This window comes from Macrobrachium nipponense, chromosome 6, assembly GCF_015104395.2.
Source record: "Macrobrachium nipponense isolate FS-2020 chromosome 6, ASM1510439v2, whole genome shotgun sequence".
NCBI lineage: Eukaryota > Metazoa > Arthropoda > Malacostraca > Decapoda > Palaemonidae > Macrobrachium > Macrobrachium nipponense.
This window is the reverse complement of record NC_061108.1, coordinates 128,235,712-128,248,814: the sequence shown is the minus strand read 5'-3', so window position 1 is coordinate 128,248,814 and position 13,103 is coordinate 128,235,712. Positions and strand designations below refer to the sequence as shown.

Sequence of the window (13,103 nt, the reverse complement as noted above, 5' to 3'; positions counted from 1 at the left end):
ACACGGCTGTTTTACGACTTCCGTTCTACAGCGTTTATCACTGTTACTTATCATTACAATTTGCAGGTGTGTGACTTATCCTCATATACTCCCATTTCCATCACACTCACATGAGGTTTTCTTCTTTTCAAAGCACTTCCATGCTTTTTTTTTTTTTTTTTTTGCCGTTTTCTGCAAATTCTCTGCTTTCTGCACAAGCACACACACAGAAAGAGACACATGCATGTCCCTCTCACAGGTAACAATGAGGGTTAATTTAGCCAGCCGTATAACACCAGGTGAGATATACGAGATGTTTCTGAAGAGAAAATAAAAATCTATGAACAAATCCCCTGGCTTCGCTAATCTCTGCTAACTTAAGTAATTTTCGTTTTGTCAGCTGCCTTTCGTTAATCCTGTCCTTAGCCAATTTAATGAAAATAATAAAAAAAAAATGGTGAAGGACTCGACTTGGATAACCATGAAAATTTACGGGTTTAGTCTTTAATCTTTCTACAAACATCTTATGACTCACCTGGCTTACTTGTGCATCACTGAAAATGCAAAAGTATTTGATAAAGTAACCTTCTTGTGCGTCACTTATACTGCAAAGGTATTTGATAAAGTAACCTTCTTCTGTATCACTTGCACTGCGAACCTTCTCGTGCATCACTTATACTACGAAGGTATTTTATTTGATAAAGTAACCTTCTTGTGCATCACTTATACTGCAAAGATATTTGATAAAGTAATCTATCTGAAAGGCTTCTGAAAGCCACATGATAAAGTAGGTCGTACCAAACGGAAATGTTATAATTATATATAATTTATATATATTTATATTATATATTTATATATAAATAATATATATATATATATAGTATATAAATATAGTATATATATATAGTATTATATATTATATATATAGATATATAATATATATATATATTATATGATATATATATATATATATATATATATATATATATATATATATAAATATATATCATTTATAACTCTGCTACCATCCATTCAAAATATTGAAAACTTATAAATAAGAAAGATAAGTATCCCTGGAATATGTTCAAGAAGAGAGAGAGAGAGAGAGAGAGAGAGAGAGAGAGAGAGAGAGAGAGAGAGAGTCATATATATATTGTGGTACAGGCAGTAACCAATTACAGTTGTCATTATTCAATATTATGGCACAATGTTGACATGCGCACGGGTACACACATATGACCAATATTTATTCTTTTGTACAGAATGACGCTAGTGTACTAGCATACTGTATTTGATGGATATTTATCATTCTAAGTAACTTTCTTTCTATACACCTAATAAAGATAAAGAAATAGATAAATGAAATATATATATTAAAACACTCTGGTTTAATACTAAGGACTATATTTCGGTAGACTAACTTCCACCCTTATCAAGTAGTTCACTACTTGATAAGGGTGGGGGTTAGTCCACCGAAATATAGTCCTTAGCTTTAAACCAGAGTGTTTTAATGCGCCTTTTATACTTGAGACGTATCCTGTTTTAACAGAAGGATTTATTTACATACATTTAAACAAAGCATCTTTCTCGATGACTTACCCAAGGAAATCACAGAGCAAGGTAGTTATCAAGTTCTTTCAGCAAATATGTGTCTCCTGACACTTTTACTCTTACCAAATACGACAAAATTTCGATCTATTCCCGAATCTGTCATCACGAATTCGACGAATGTCATCGTATGGCAAAAGACATAACTGAATCCGTCGAGAGAGAGAGAGAGAGAGAGAGAGAGAGAGAGAGAGAGAGAGAGAGAGAGAGAGAGGAAAAAAAAAAACTTATGCAAATAGGACGCAAAACTATTCATACAGCGTACTGTTACCGATCAAATCTCGCGAGCGAGAGACCACAAGATCGATAATTGGGAGGGAAATGATTTGGGTCTTATTATTATTATTATTATTAACCCCATTCATAAGGGACAAGCTCACTGGGACCATTGACTTGAAATTCAAGCTTCCAAAGAAAATGGTACTCATTACAAAGAAGTAAAGTTGAGTATATCTCAGCTTAACCAGACCACTGATCCTAGGACTGGCCCGAAGGATTAGATATTGTTTTACGTGACTAGGAACCAATGCGTTACCTAGCAACGGGACCTACAGCTTGTTGTGGGATCCGAACCACATTTCATCGAGAAATGAATTTCTAATCACCAGAAATAAATTCCTCTGATTCCACGTTGGCAGAGCAGGGAATCGAACTCGCGACTGCTAAATCGGTAGGCGAGCACGCAAACCACTCATCCAACGAGGAATTCTATTAAGAAGTAAAAGATTGTAATGCGAAATACAGAATGAAAATATCTCTAATTAAAAAAGAACAAGTAACTAACTGATTAATAAAAAAAAAAATCAGTAAATTATTAAAATACAAGTAAGGTATCTGCGGGTTAGCCTTCACCTCCTCCTCCTCCGAGAGAGAGAGAGAGAGAGAGAGAGAGAGCATACAATCACACGCAAACATATTCTGCGTATGCATGTGTATACATATAAATATGAATTAACACGCAAATGTGAGAGAGAGAGAGAGAGAGAGAGAGAGAGAGAGAGAGAGAGAGAGCATACAATCAAGCGCAAACATATTCTATTATGCATGTGTATACGGATATATGAATTAACACGCAAATGAGAGAGAGAGAGAGAGAGAGAGAGAGAGAGAGAGAGAGAGAGAGAGAGAGAGAGAGGACCCGAAGCGTAAAATATCACTGGGTAACAAGGCCAGCAGGACAAAGTGAGCTCGTGGGCAGGCAGCTACCACCAGTGGGTCCTGGCTACCACTACCACTACCACTACCCCCCTCACTACGAGCCAATACGCAGCGACCAGCCTTTGTAGTTAATGGCAAGAAAAAGTAATTTACTTCCGATATGGAAACAGCATTATTTAATAAACAAAAGTAATTTATTTACGATATGGAAACAGCATTATTTATTATAAAAAATTACCTTATTTACGATATGGAAAAACCATTACCAAGTAAAACAAAAGTAATTTATTTACGATATGGAAACAGCATTATCCAATACAAAACGTAATTTATTTACGATATGGAAACAGCATTATTTAATTTTTAAAAAATACCTTATTTACGATATGGATACAGTATTACCTAATAAAAAAGTAATTTTTTACGATATGGAAACAGTATTTAATAAAAAAATATTTATTGACCATATAGAAATAACATTTAATAAAAAAAAAAGTAATTGACTTACGATATGAAAACGACAACGTTTCATATATTCAGAGACAATTTACTAAGTGAGTTATGTTACGATCTACATTTTTTGTAATGTCACTGAATAACACCACTCTCTCTTCAGCATTTCAAAAATTTCTGCTGGTTTTTCCATTCCAAACTTCTTGATATTCTCCAAAATGTTCTTCAAAAGACATGTAACACGAGCTTTTGAGAGAGAGAGAGAGAGAGAGAGAGAGAGAGAGAGAGAGAGAGAGAGAGAGAGTGGAATAACTATTCAGAAACTGATATGTGACATATACGTATAAAAGTGAAGCACGGAAGAGAATGTTCTAAGAAGTAAAGAAACGTAGAGAGGTTCCACAGGGCAGGACCCACGCGTTACCTCCCAAATTATTTACTGATAATAATCTAACTCAAGTCCTTTATTTCAGGTCGATTTATGCTAACTACAACATGAAAATACAGGTATACTTTTATTCATTTTATCAATTTATCGTTTTATAATTTACTTTTTTATTCATTTAATTTCAATTTCTTTTATTTTCCGTGTAATAAGAGTTGGACTCAATTCTCTCTATTCATGTTTTTTTTATGTACACCTTTCTCAGTTTCTTTCAATTACTATTTGCTTTCATGTTATTATTTCTTTTCTGATGCATGTTCTTCAGTTATCAAGTTTCAAAATTAATTCAATTTTCAAATCATATTTCTTTAGCATTTCTTATTCATTATGATATCAGAAAATTATTAAGATCAAACTTTGTAAATAACAGGAAACTGTATTTCTCAGTAATATATATTCATATTTCTCAGTTATATATATTCATATTTCTTAGTTATAAATATTCGTATTTCTCAGTTATATATATGTATATTCATATTTCATTTTTACTAATATCTTGTAATACTTTATAATAGGTACCTTTCAGTTTTATATTTTTCCTTTTTTAATACGTACTCTTTCAGGTTTTATATATATATTTTTTTTAATATATACTCTTTCATTTCGTACATTTCAGTATAGAAGGCATTAAAAACCATCATCTTCCAAAGAGGGAATGATTAAAAGAGAAGGAATATACTCAAATATCTTTTTATTACAATATAAAAAAGTATTTCTATATATAAGAAAATACAAAAGGAGAGATCTTTGGCATGTTCGTCCCACAGACATGTATAAGGACAAATTCTTTATGGCTTATCAAACTAGACTAGTGACCATAATAGGAACACACAAAAAGAGGCGGTGAGCAAGGCTGACTAGCTGTAGGGGGACTAGTTCCTACTCTTCAGGTAGGTACTAACACTGAGAATCTCGTCGGGGGAGGAGAGAGAGAGAGAGAGAGAGTCTCTCCTTCAGTCTACTGCGCTCCTGACGAAGAAGGCACCATCGCTTCCGCCTTCATGGAGGGGTCGTTCTGCTGCAAGATCTCTGGCTGCTGGGGTCTGGCTGGGCAGGCGGCTTCCGTGTGCTTGTTGAGCAGCGACATTCTGGAGAAGGTCTTGTGACAGGTGCCGCAGGCGTATTTCTTGATGTCTGCGTGCGTCTGCAGGTGGGCGCGAAGGTTGCTCCTGTCGGCGAAGCATCTGTCGCACTGGGGGCACTGGAAGGGCTTCTCTCCCGTGTGGGTCCTGATGTGCCCCTGGAGCAACCAGGGGCGCGAGAAGGCCTTCCCGCACAAGGGGCACTTGCAGGGCAGCGTGTGGGTGCGGATGTGCATCTTCAGCGCCCCTAGGGAGGTGTAGACTTTGTCGCAGTGCTTGCAGGCGAAGGACTTCGCCCCTAGGGCAGCGCAGTGGAACTGTTTATGTTTGCTGAGGCCGGAGTAGGTGGAGTAGGACTTACCGCAGTCACTACAGGAGTACCTGGCCTCTCTCCTGTTTCTCGGGGCGCTGACGTCCTCCTCGGACTCGGAGGCAGTGGACGAACAGGTAGACACGGGGGAGATGAGCGCCGAGGAGTCGGGGTAGCAGTGGAAGGGCACGACGGGACTCTGGGGCGCAGGGACGTGTTCTGGGTTGACAGGTGACGCCTGAGGCGAAGGAGGAAGGTAGGGCGTCGTCCACTGCGGGAGGGCCTGACGGGGCTCGGGTCTCTTGGGTTCGGAGTCACTGGTGGATTTGAAGAGCTGGAGGTAATATTCCGCTAAGGAGGGGAGGTTCTCGGCGACGCGGGCTGCCGGGGGGGAGGGTGGGGCCGCATGGGGCGCCGTGTGAAGAACTGTTGGCACCGAGTTGGAGGTGGGCACGGGCGGTAGGGAGGGCACGAAGGGCTGAGGAGCGTGGATGACCGTAGTATTGGGATAGCTGCCAACTGCAGGTGCCATGGCACTGGGCACAACAGGTGATGCTGATGGAAGAGGGTGATGATGGTAATGTGGTAAAGGCGATGGCACTTCTGCAGGAGGCTCGAGTCGTGGGCGTTTTACACTAAGATCCTCGGGCTGCTCCTGCTCGGGGGGCGTCGTCGCTGGTTCGTTGTATAGCGCCAAGGGGCGCTTCTTCAGCGGACAGTGCGCGTAGTTGCGCTTGACCATGAATGAGCTTGGCATGGTGTCTGTCTCTCGCGAGCTTTTTCTCTCTCTCACAACACTGACCAAACAAGATAGGAGTATACAGCTCTCGTCCGAGACGTTAACTATTCTGACCAAAAACGGCGCGTGCGGCTATATATATACGCAGCCGTAAGCAGGTGCAGATGGAGTGTGCCGTTGCCCAATCAGGTGAAGAAGGCGGAGCTTACGCGCTCGTGCCGGATAAATGTCGGATGGCAAATTTTAATCGAGATTGTTTTCTACTTTAGCTAACGAATCAAAACAAAGAAAAAGTCATATATATACTTGGAAACTTATACTGAAACCTATCATCAAAAGAAAATTATAAATAAAACAAGTATTACGCCAAGCAAAGGTCATGAAATTAAGGGAGATCTCGGAGAGAAGCAACGACTCATCTCCGACCAGGGTCCGCCCCGTTCATCCCGAAGAGCCAATGGCGAGCCTTCCCGCCGTGAGAAGCGACCAATAGCCGCGAGATGTAAACAGCTGTCGCAAGCCTGTGATGGCGGTTGACAGGTGTCACATGGGCACAGATGAAGCATGCCCACGTGGCCAAAACATTTGCCGAATGCACTTAAAAAGGCTGCCAAGCAAAATCGGCACTTTCCGATCAGCACTAAATGTTTATTCTAAACGAAGCGACGGCGAGGTAACTGCTGACCTAAGGACGCTCGCAATTGCTCGCCCTAATCTTACGACGTTGCAGACGAATGCATTCATTGGCACGACTCAGGTTCCTCCCCGGGCCCCTTCCAGCCTCCTTCAATAAGTCTCGAGCCTCAAGAATCGGTTATAGGGGAGGGCCACTCGGCCTCTTTTAGTCTGGGATGCCACGCGACCATAAGGATGGAGTGTGGAATAAAGGAGGAGGAGGAGATGGAGGAGGAGGAGATGGAGGAGAAGGAGGCTTATGGGAAAAGATGAGGGGAGGGGAGAGAGAGAGAGGGGAGGGTGGTTGAAAAGGGAAAGGAAAGACTGGGATAAAGAAAGGACGAAGAAAGACGGTAGGAAAGATGAATGCCTTGGCCACCACCCTAAGAAGGTGATGGTTAGAGAGAGAGAGAGAGAGGAGAGAGAGAGAGAGAGAGAAAGGAGGCTGCGCAGATGTTACAGTAGCGAAAGGTCCTTTTCAAGCAGAGGCTTTGAAGGATGACACGGGCCTAGGAGAGAGAGAGAGAGAGAGAGAGAGAGAGAGAGAGAGAGAGAGAGAGAGAGAGAGAGAGAGACTATAATTGTGATAACTGAGTGATTTTGACAAGGAATGTTATTATTAGCTTTCAGTTTTGATTAAAAAACCATAAAAATCATCTGTTCAAAATACTGTAACTAAAATTGTGCACATTCTCTCTCTCTCTCTCTCTCTCTCTCTCTCTCTCTCTCTCTCTCTCTCTCTCTCTAAGACATATATGTGAAAAGGTGAGTCAGAGGTGAAAACGGGGAGCGCTAAAAGAATAAAAAAAATACTCATTTTGAAGGTTTATCAAAAAAAGAAAAAAAAACCTGACCCTTTAAACGGAGAGAAAAAATGAAAGGAAGGTGGGGAAAAGTTCACAAAAGACACTGTAAAAATACAAGGAATAAATTTGCAATTTGATGGGGTACTCGCGTATGCACATACATATTCATATGTAGAATATGTGAGTATGTACTCAAGTATGTATGTATGTAAGCGATTAAGTATGAACGTATACACAACAACACACACACATTTTATATATATATATATATATATATATATATATATATATATATATATCTATATATATATATATATATATAATATATATATATTACATAAGGAGCAATTAAGCCTACTTCTTATAAAATCATCAAGAACAAGACCTCGACCGTGAAAGGGAAATGACAAAAAAGAAAAAAAAAAATGCTATGAATCACAGACTTGTGATTTTTTCCCTCTCTACGCTAATACCAAGTCAATCCTGGCAACTGTCTTACAACTAAAGCTAAATTATTCACAATCGCTCGCAGAATCTGGCAGCTATTTCTAATTGCTCGGAAGATATACTGTATATATATATATATATATATATATATATATATTATATATATATATATATATATTATATATATATATATTATATAATATATATATATATATATATATATATATATATATATATATCCGCAAAAAACTACGGATTAAAAAAGCATCTACAACAGCCTTCGGAAAATTTATAATAAAAGTTTTCGTAGATTTACTCAAAAGATCTGCAAATGCCAATTACAAAAATATCTACAACAGCCTTCGTAGATTTACTTTAAAAAATCTGCAAAAGTAACATTTGCAGCAAAAGAATCCACATCTGCATCTATATAAGATCACCATCTGCAACACGTCTTGCAGCTGTAACACACTCATTCGCTCGCAAAACCATCAGCGTTAACATGCACGCAAAAAAATACATAGGCGAAGATTTCCACAGTTGCACGCAAAAGGAAATTCGACCATGAAGTTCCAAAGTGAACGCTAAAGAACTTCTACAGTTGCATCATAAACCCTAACACCTGCAACAGATTCTACACCTGCAAGTGAATATAACATCTGCAATGTTTCTTTTACAGTTACACATACAACAAACACCTGCAAAAAAAAAAAAAAAAAAAAAAAAAAAAAAAAAAAAAAAAAAAAAAACAAAACACACTACACCACAACGGTATGCAAACGTAAAATCTATACTTCTAGATTCGGGAGACGTTAAGAATATCGATTCCGGCCGGTTATTTTGGCATAATATTCTCTTTAAGCTTTTAACAAGCTAATTCCCACTGGGGATTGTTAACTGCAAAGTAACTTGCTTAACAATAATGATCTCCAATTTATCACTTATTTGCCGGATTGCAATAGGTATCTCTCTATTTTCATACTATATAATACAGTCTTCTTAATGCATTTCATAACTATAGTATATTCATAAGTAACATTAACGCGAATGGATTTACTCGTAATATTAAACACGAATGGATTTACTTGCAACTTCATGTTATCCACAAAGGGTAAATCAATTATCCATCAAAATTATAAATCATAACTAATAATATATTATTAGCTTGCCGAATACATGGTTTCACTACTGAACAAAACTGCAAAAATACAATTCGCTAACTAATAAATACATAAGACATATATATATTATATATATATACTACTCTAACATCATTCTTTTAGCATTTGATATATTTTTGTTATTTATCAATTCTTTCTGTATTTCCCTTTACTTCCTCTTACTTCTTTCTAAGGAAGCTTTAATTTCAAGTCAATGGCCTCTTGTGGTGGCCTTGTTCCATATGAACAGGTTTCATCTACTGAATTAATAATAATAATAATAATAATAATAATAATAATAATAATAATAATAACGTATATGTGTTTGTGCGTGTGCACGCGTAAGAAAGAACCCACGACAAGTCGGGAGCGCAGGACGAGAGAGAGAGAGAGAGAGAGAGCTCCCGTGGAACCAGAGGACGGGTATAGGACCTTTACTGGGGTCCTGGGGAAGGAGGGAGAGAGAGAGAGAGGGATTTATACACAGCAGCTGTTAGGGAGAGGAATCAGGAAGGCAGACATGGTCGTGGTCACCTTTCCAATGGGCTACAGAGAGAGAGAGAGAGAGAGGAGAGAGAGAGAGAGAGAGAGAGAGAGAGAGTTAGGCAATTAAATGTGAGATATTTGTACAGGACTTTCCGTTCATATCAAAGAACATACATTTATACATGTACTTATATACAGAGTGAGAATTCTATCAATAAATGTGTATGTTTTACTATGAAAGGTTATATATATATATATATATATATATATATATATATATATATATATTATATATATATATATAGAAACAGAATTCTATCAACAAATGTGTCTGTTTTACTTAAATTACGTTTGTAGACTTTACTTACATATATTTTATTTGAGAGAGAGAGAGAGAGAGAGAGAGAGAGAGAGAGAGAGAGACTTATCACTATCATCAAAACGTGAAATATGAGTTTTATTTAACAATATAACCAAGAGCTGTTGTCACTCGACTGTTCATGATTTACTTCCAAGTTTCGCAAACAAACAAATGGAGGAAGACTCGAGCGCAAGCGCAGTTAGGCCTATAGCACGTGGTGGTGACGCGGGACGTAAACACAGAGGGCTAATCAGTGTTGCCAAAACGACTCATTTCAAAATTCATCTGCACAGACTTTAAAAACGTACTTCAAAACAGCTTCCGACATTTAATATTCTAATATTCCGGTTACCAATTACGGTCATATAAGTATTGATTTATCTATCGCTAAAAGTGCGTTTGAAAGAAAAGCCATGACCTAACTTAAGTTTATACAACCGAAATTCTACACTGAAAAATACGGTTCACTGCACACATGCTCTATGGCAACGCTGCCTGGCGTTCACTACACCTACTCATTCATGGGTGCATGTTGAGATGAGCGCATGAGGGTGTGGTTCTATTGAGAGAGAGAGAGAGAGAGAGAGAGAGAGAGAGAGAGATTAATTCAACGTTACTTTTAAATTATCACACGGTTAACCAAACCAACATTTTGTTCACTGTATTTGAAAATGAATTTGTACTCTCCTCATAACGGCATTAAATAAGTATTAAATGATAAACACTGCATTTAAACTAAATTAAAATAACATTTAAATCGTAAAAAAAAAAAACACTACACAAAATGAAATACGCCGTCTACCGCTCGCATCCAATCAATACCGATATATCAATAATTGATCATGAAATAGAAAAAAGAATGAAATTTGAAAAATCATAAGTAGCATTTTGCTACCAAAGGAAATGAGAGCAAAACAGTATAGAGTCCGAATTTAGCTAAAAAGGACACCAAAGAAAATCCACCTACTACCAGAAGGGTGCATTAGCTTACAGGTAAGTCCACGGGCCTAGAATGCCATGGCCCTTCCCAGCTGTTAGTTGGCTGATATGAGGAAAAAATGATTTAAGATAGAAACGAATAAAAACGCACCGTAGACTCATTTCCCGGCTAATTTCGTAATAAACTTTACTCATTCGTTACTGAAAAATCTACTTTTTTCATACAAGCAATAAGTGATCGCCTTGTAAGATTGTAATATCATATTTTTTATTGTTGTTGTTGTTGTTGTTGTTGTTGTTGTTGCTGTTGTTTTTATTTTCAGGCTAAAAATTATTATTATTATTATTATTATTATTATTATTATTATTATTATTATTATTATTATTATTATTGCAGCTTAAGTCTATATACAAAGATATACAATGTAGAAACATTACACAAAATTTAGATATATGAGATGCAAAATTATAATAATATACTGCAACGCCAAGCAGTTGCTAATAATAATAATAATAATAATAATAATAATAATAATAATAATAATAATAATAATAATAATAATAATAATAATAATAATAACAATATGACTGAAGACTACAAGGTCCAGACTGACTTCGCCCAGATATAGACATAACCGACAATGGCCACATCGTCTGTTTTATTTTTTCTTGAGGTAATTAGCAAAAACACATACATAACATATGTGTATGTATGTATGTATTACATACATACATGTGCGTATGTATGTATGTACTCTTCGTAAGAAGTTCAGAGCACACACGTCAAGACAAAAGAGGTCACAGTGTCACGAGAATCAACACCTAGACCAAAATAGGCTTTTCATCACCTTCTCAGCCCTTATCGTTAAGGGCGCCTCCCGTCACCACTGCGCCATTTGGGCCCAGGAGTCAGGACCCCTTCCTTCCCTTGACCCTTCGGGGACATGCCCTCCGAGATTGGCCCTCCCCCCAAAAAGGTTGCTGAGGGACGTGACTGGTCTGCTGAGGAGTGAGGAGTCATTGGTGTCCCCTGAGGAAAGTGATGTGAGGGAGATTGTGTTGGTAAAAATACAGTGTTAAACTAATAATAATAATAATAATAATAATAATAATAATAATAATAATAATAATAATAATAATAATAATAATAATAATATCTTAAAACTAGAGTACGATATGAATGAAAGTGTTTTTTGATACCCAGAATTATTACCTTTATTTATTATTATTATATTATGAATTAATATTATTATTATTAATTATAATTATATAAATATATAATATAAATAATCGACCACAAACAGACAAGTTACGAAAACATCTAATTTCATATGGGTCAAATCGAACACTATGGCACCGGAGTATCTCTTCTCCATACATTAGGACACCTAAACATCTGTTCTCCATCATTAGTACGCCTTTACATCTGTCTAAATACATTAGGACACCTAAACAACGGTTCTCCATACACTAGGACACCTGAGCACGTCTCCATACATTAGTAGGGTATCTAAATATCTGTTCTTCATATATTAGTACACCTCTAGGCATCTGTCTCCATACATTAGGACAACTAAACATTTGTTCGTACATTAGGACACATAAACACCTCTCATTCATACATTAGGACACCTACACATCTGTTCTTCATTCATTATTAAGGACACCTAAATATCTGTTCTTCATACGTTAGGACACCTGAACATCTGTTTTCCATACACTAGGACACCAAAAAATCTGTTCTCCATACATTAGGACACCTAAGCATCTGTTCTCCATACATTGGGACACCTGAGCATCTGTTCTTCATACATTAGGACACCTAAGCACCTGTTCTCCATACATTAGTACTCCCAAATCTGTTCTCCATACATTCGGACACCTGAGCATCTGTTCTTCATACATTAGGACAAATAAGCCTCTGCTGTTCTTCATACATTAAGACACCTAAGCATCTGCTATTCACAGATAAGGTAGCGAAGCATCTGTTCTTTCAAATCAGTATGTGGAACGCAGCAGATAACAGTTATCAATAGGCAGAGCAAATCATGTGCAATGTGAGGTAATGAAACAACACTGTACTAATTAAATATGCAATAAAATAGGAAAAAACTTCCTGTCATAATTCATTTACGAACCTGTTAATTATCATTGTCCATTGAAGATTTTATTCCTATTCTTGCGAATGGTAATTGAGACAGATAAAGGGAAAACCATTCTCTTTTTATACTTTGGTAATTCCAGAGAGAGAGAGAGAGAGAGTTAAAATTCGTATCACGATATGTTTTCATTAATAAAAACATACAACACTCAATCTACGAAAACACGCACATACATGTGTATGCTAATAACGTATAAACATGCGTGCACATGTAGTCCCCTAATAAAGAAATATTAAAAAAAAAAACACTACCAGCTCTATATCACAGCTAGTTGCAAACGGTAAGGTGGCGGT

The 13,103-nt window shown here is 37.2% G+C and overlaps 1 protein-coding gene across 1 annotated transcript; it reads right to left on the bottom strand.

Annotated features, from left to right (window-relative positions):
- Positions 1-4,317: 4,317 nt before the first annotated feature.
- Positions 4,318-5,867, bottom strand: LOC135216755 (zinc finger protein SNAI2-like). The gene has a single exon (XM_064252230.1). The coding sequence runs from the start codon at positions 5,790-5,792 to the stop codon at positions 4,602-4,604; it is 1,191 nt and encodes a 396-aa protein (XP_064108300.1). The 5' UTR covers positions 5,793-5,867; the 3' UTR covers positions 4,318-4,601.
- Positions 5,868-13,103: the final 7,236 nt, after the last annotated feature.

What these genes read in the sequence shown, in the direction of transcription:
- LOC135216755 (XM_064252230.1), bottom strand. Translation starts at nt 5,792, where the DNA reads ATGCCAAGCTCATTCATGGTCAAGCGCAACTACGCGCACTGTCCGCTG.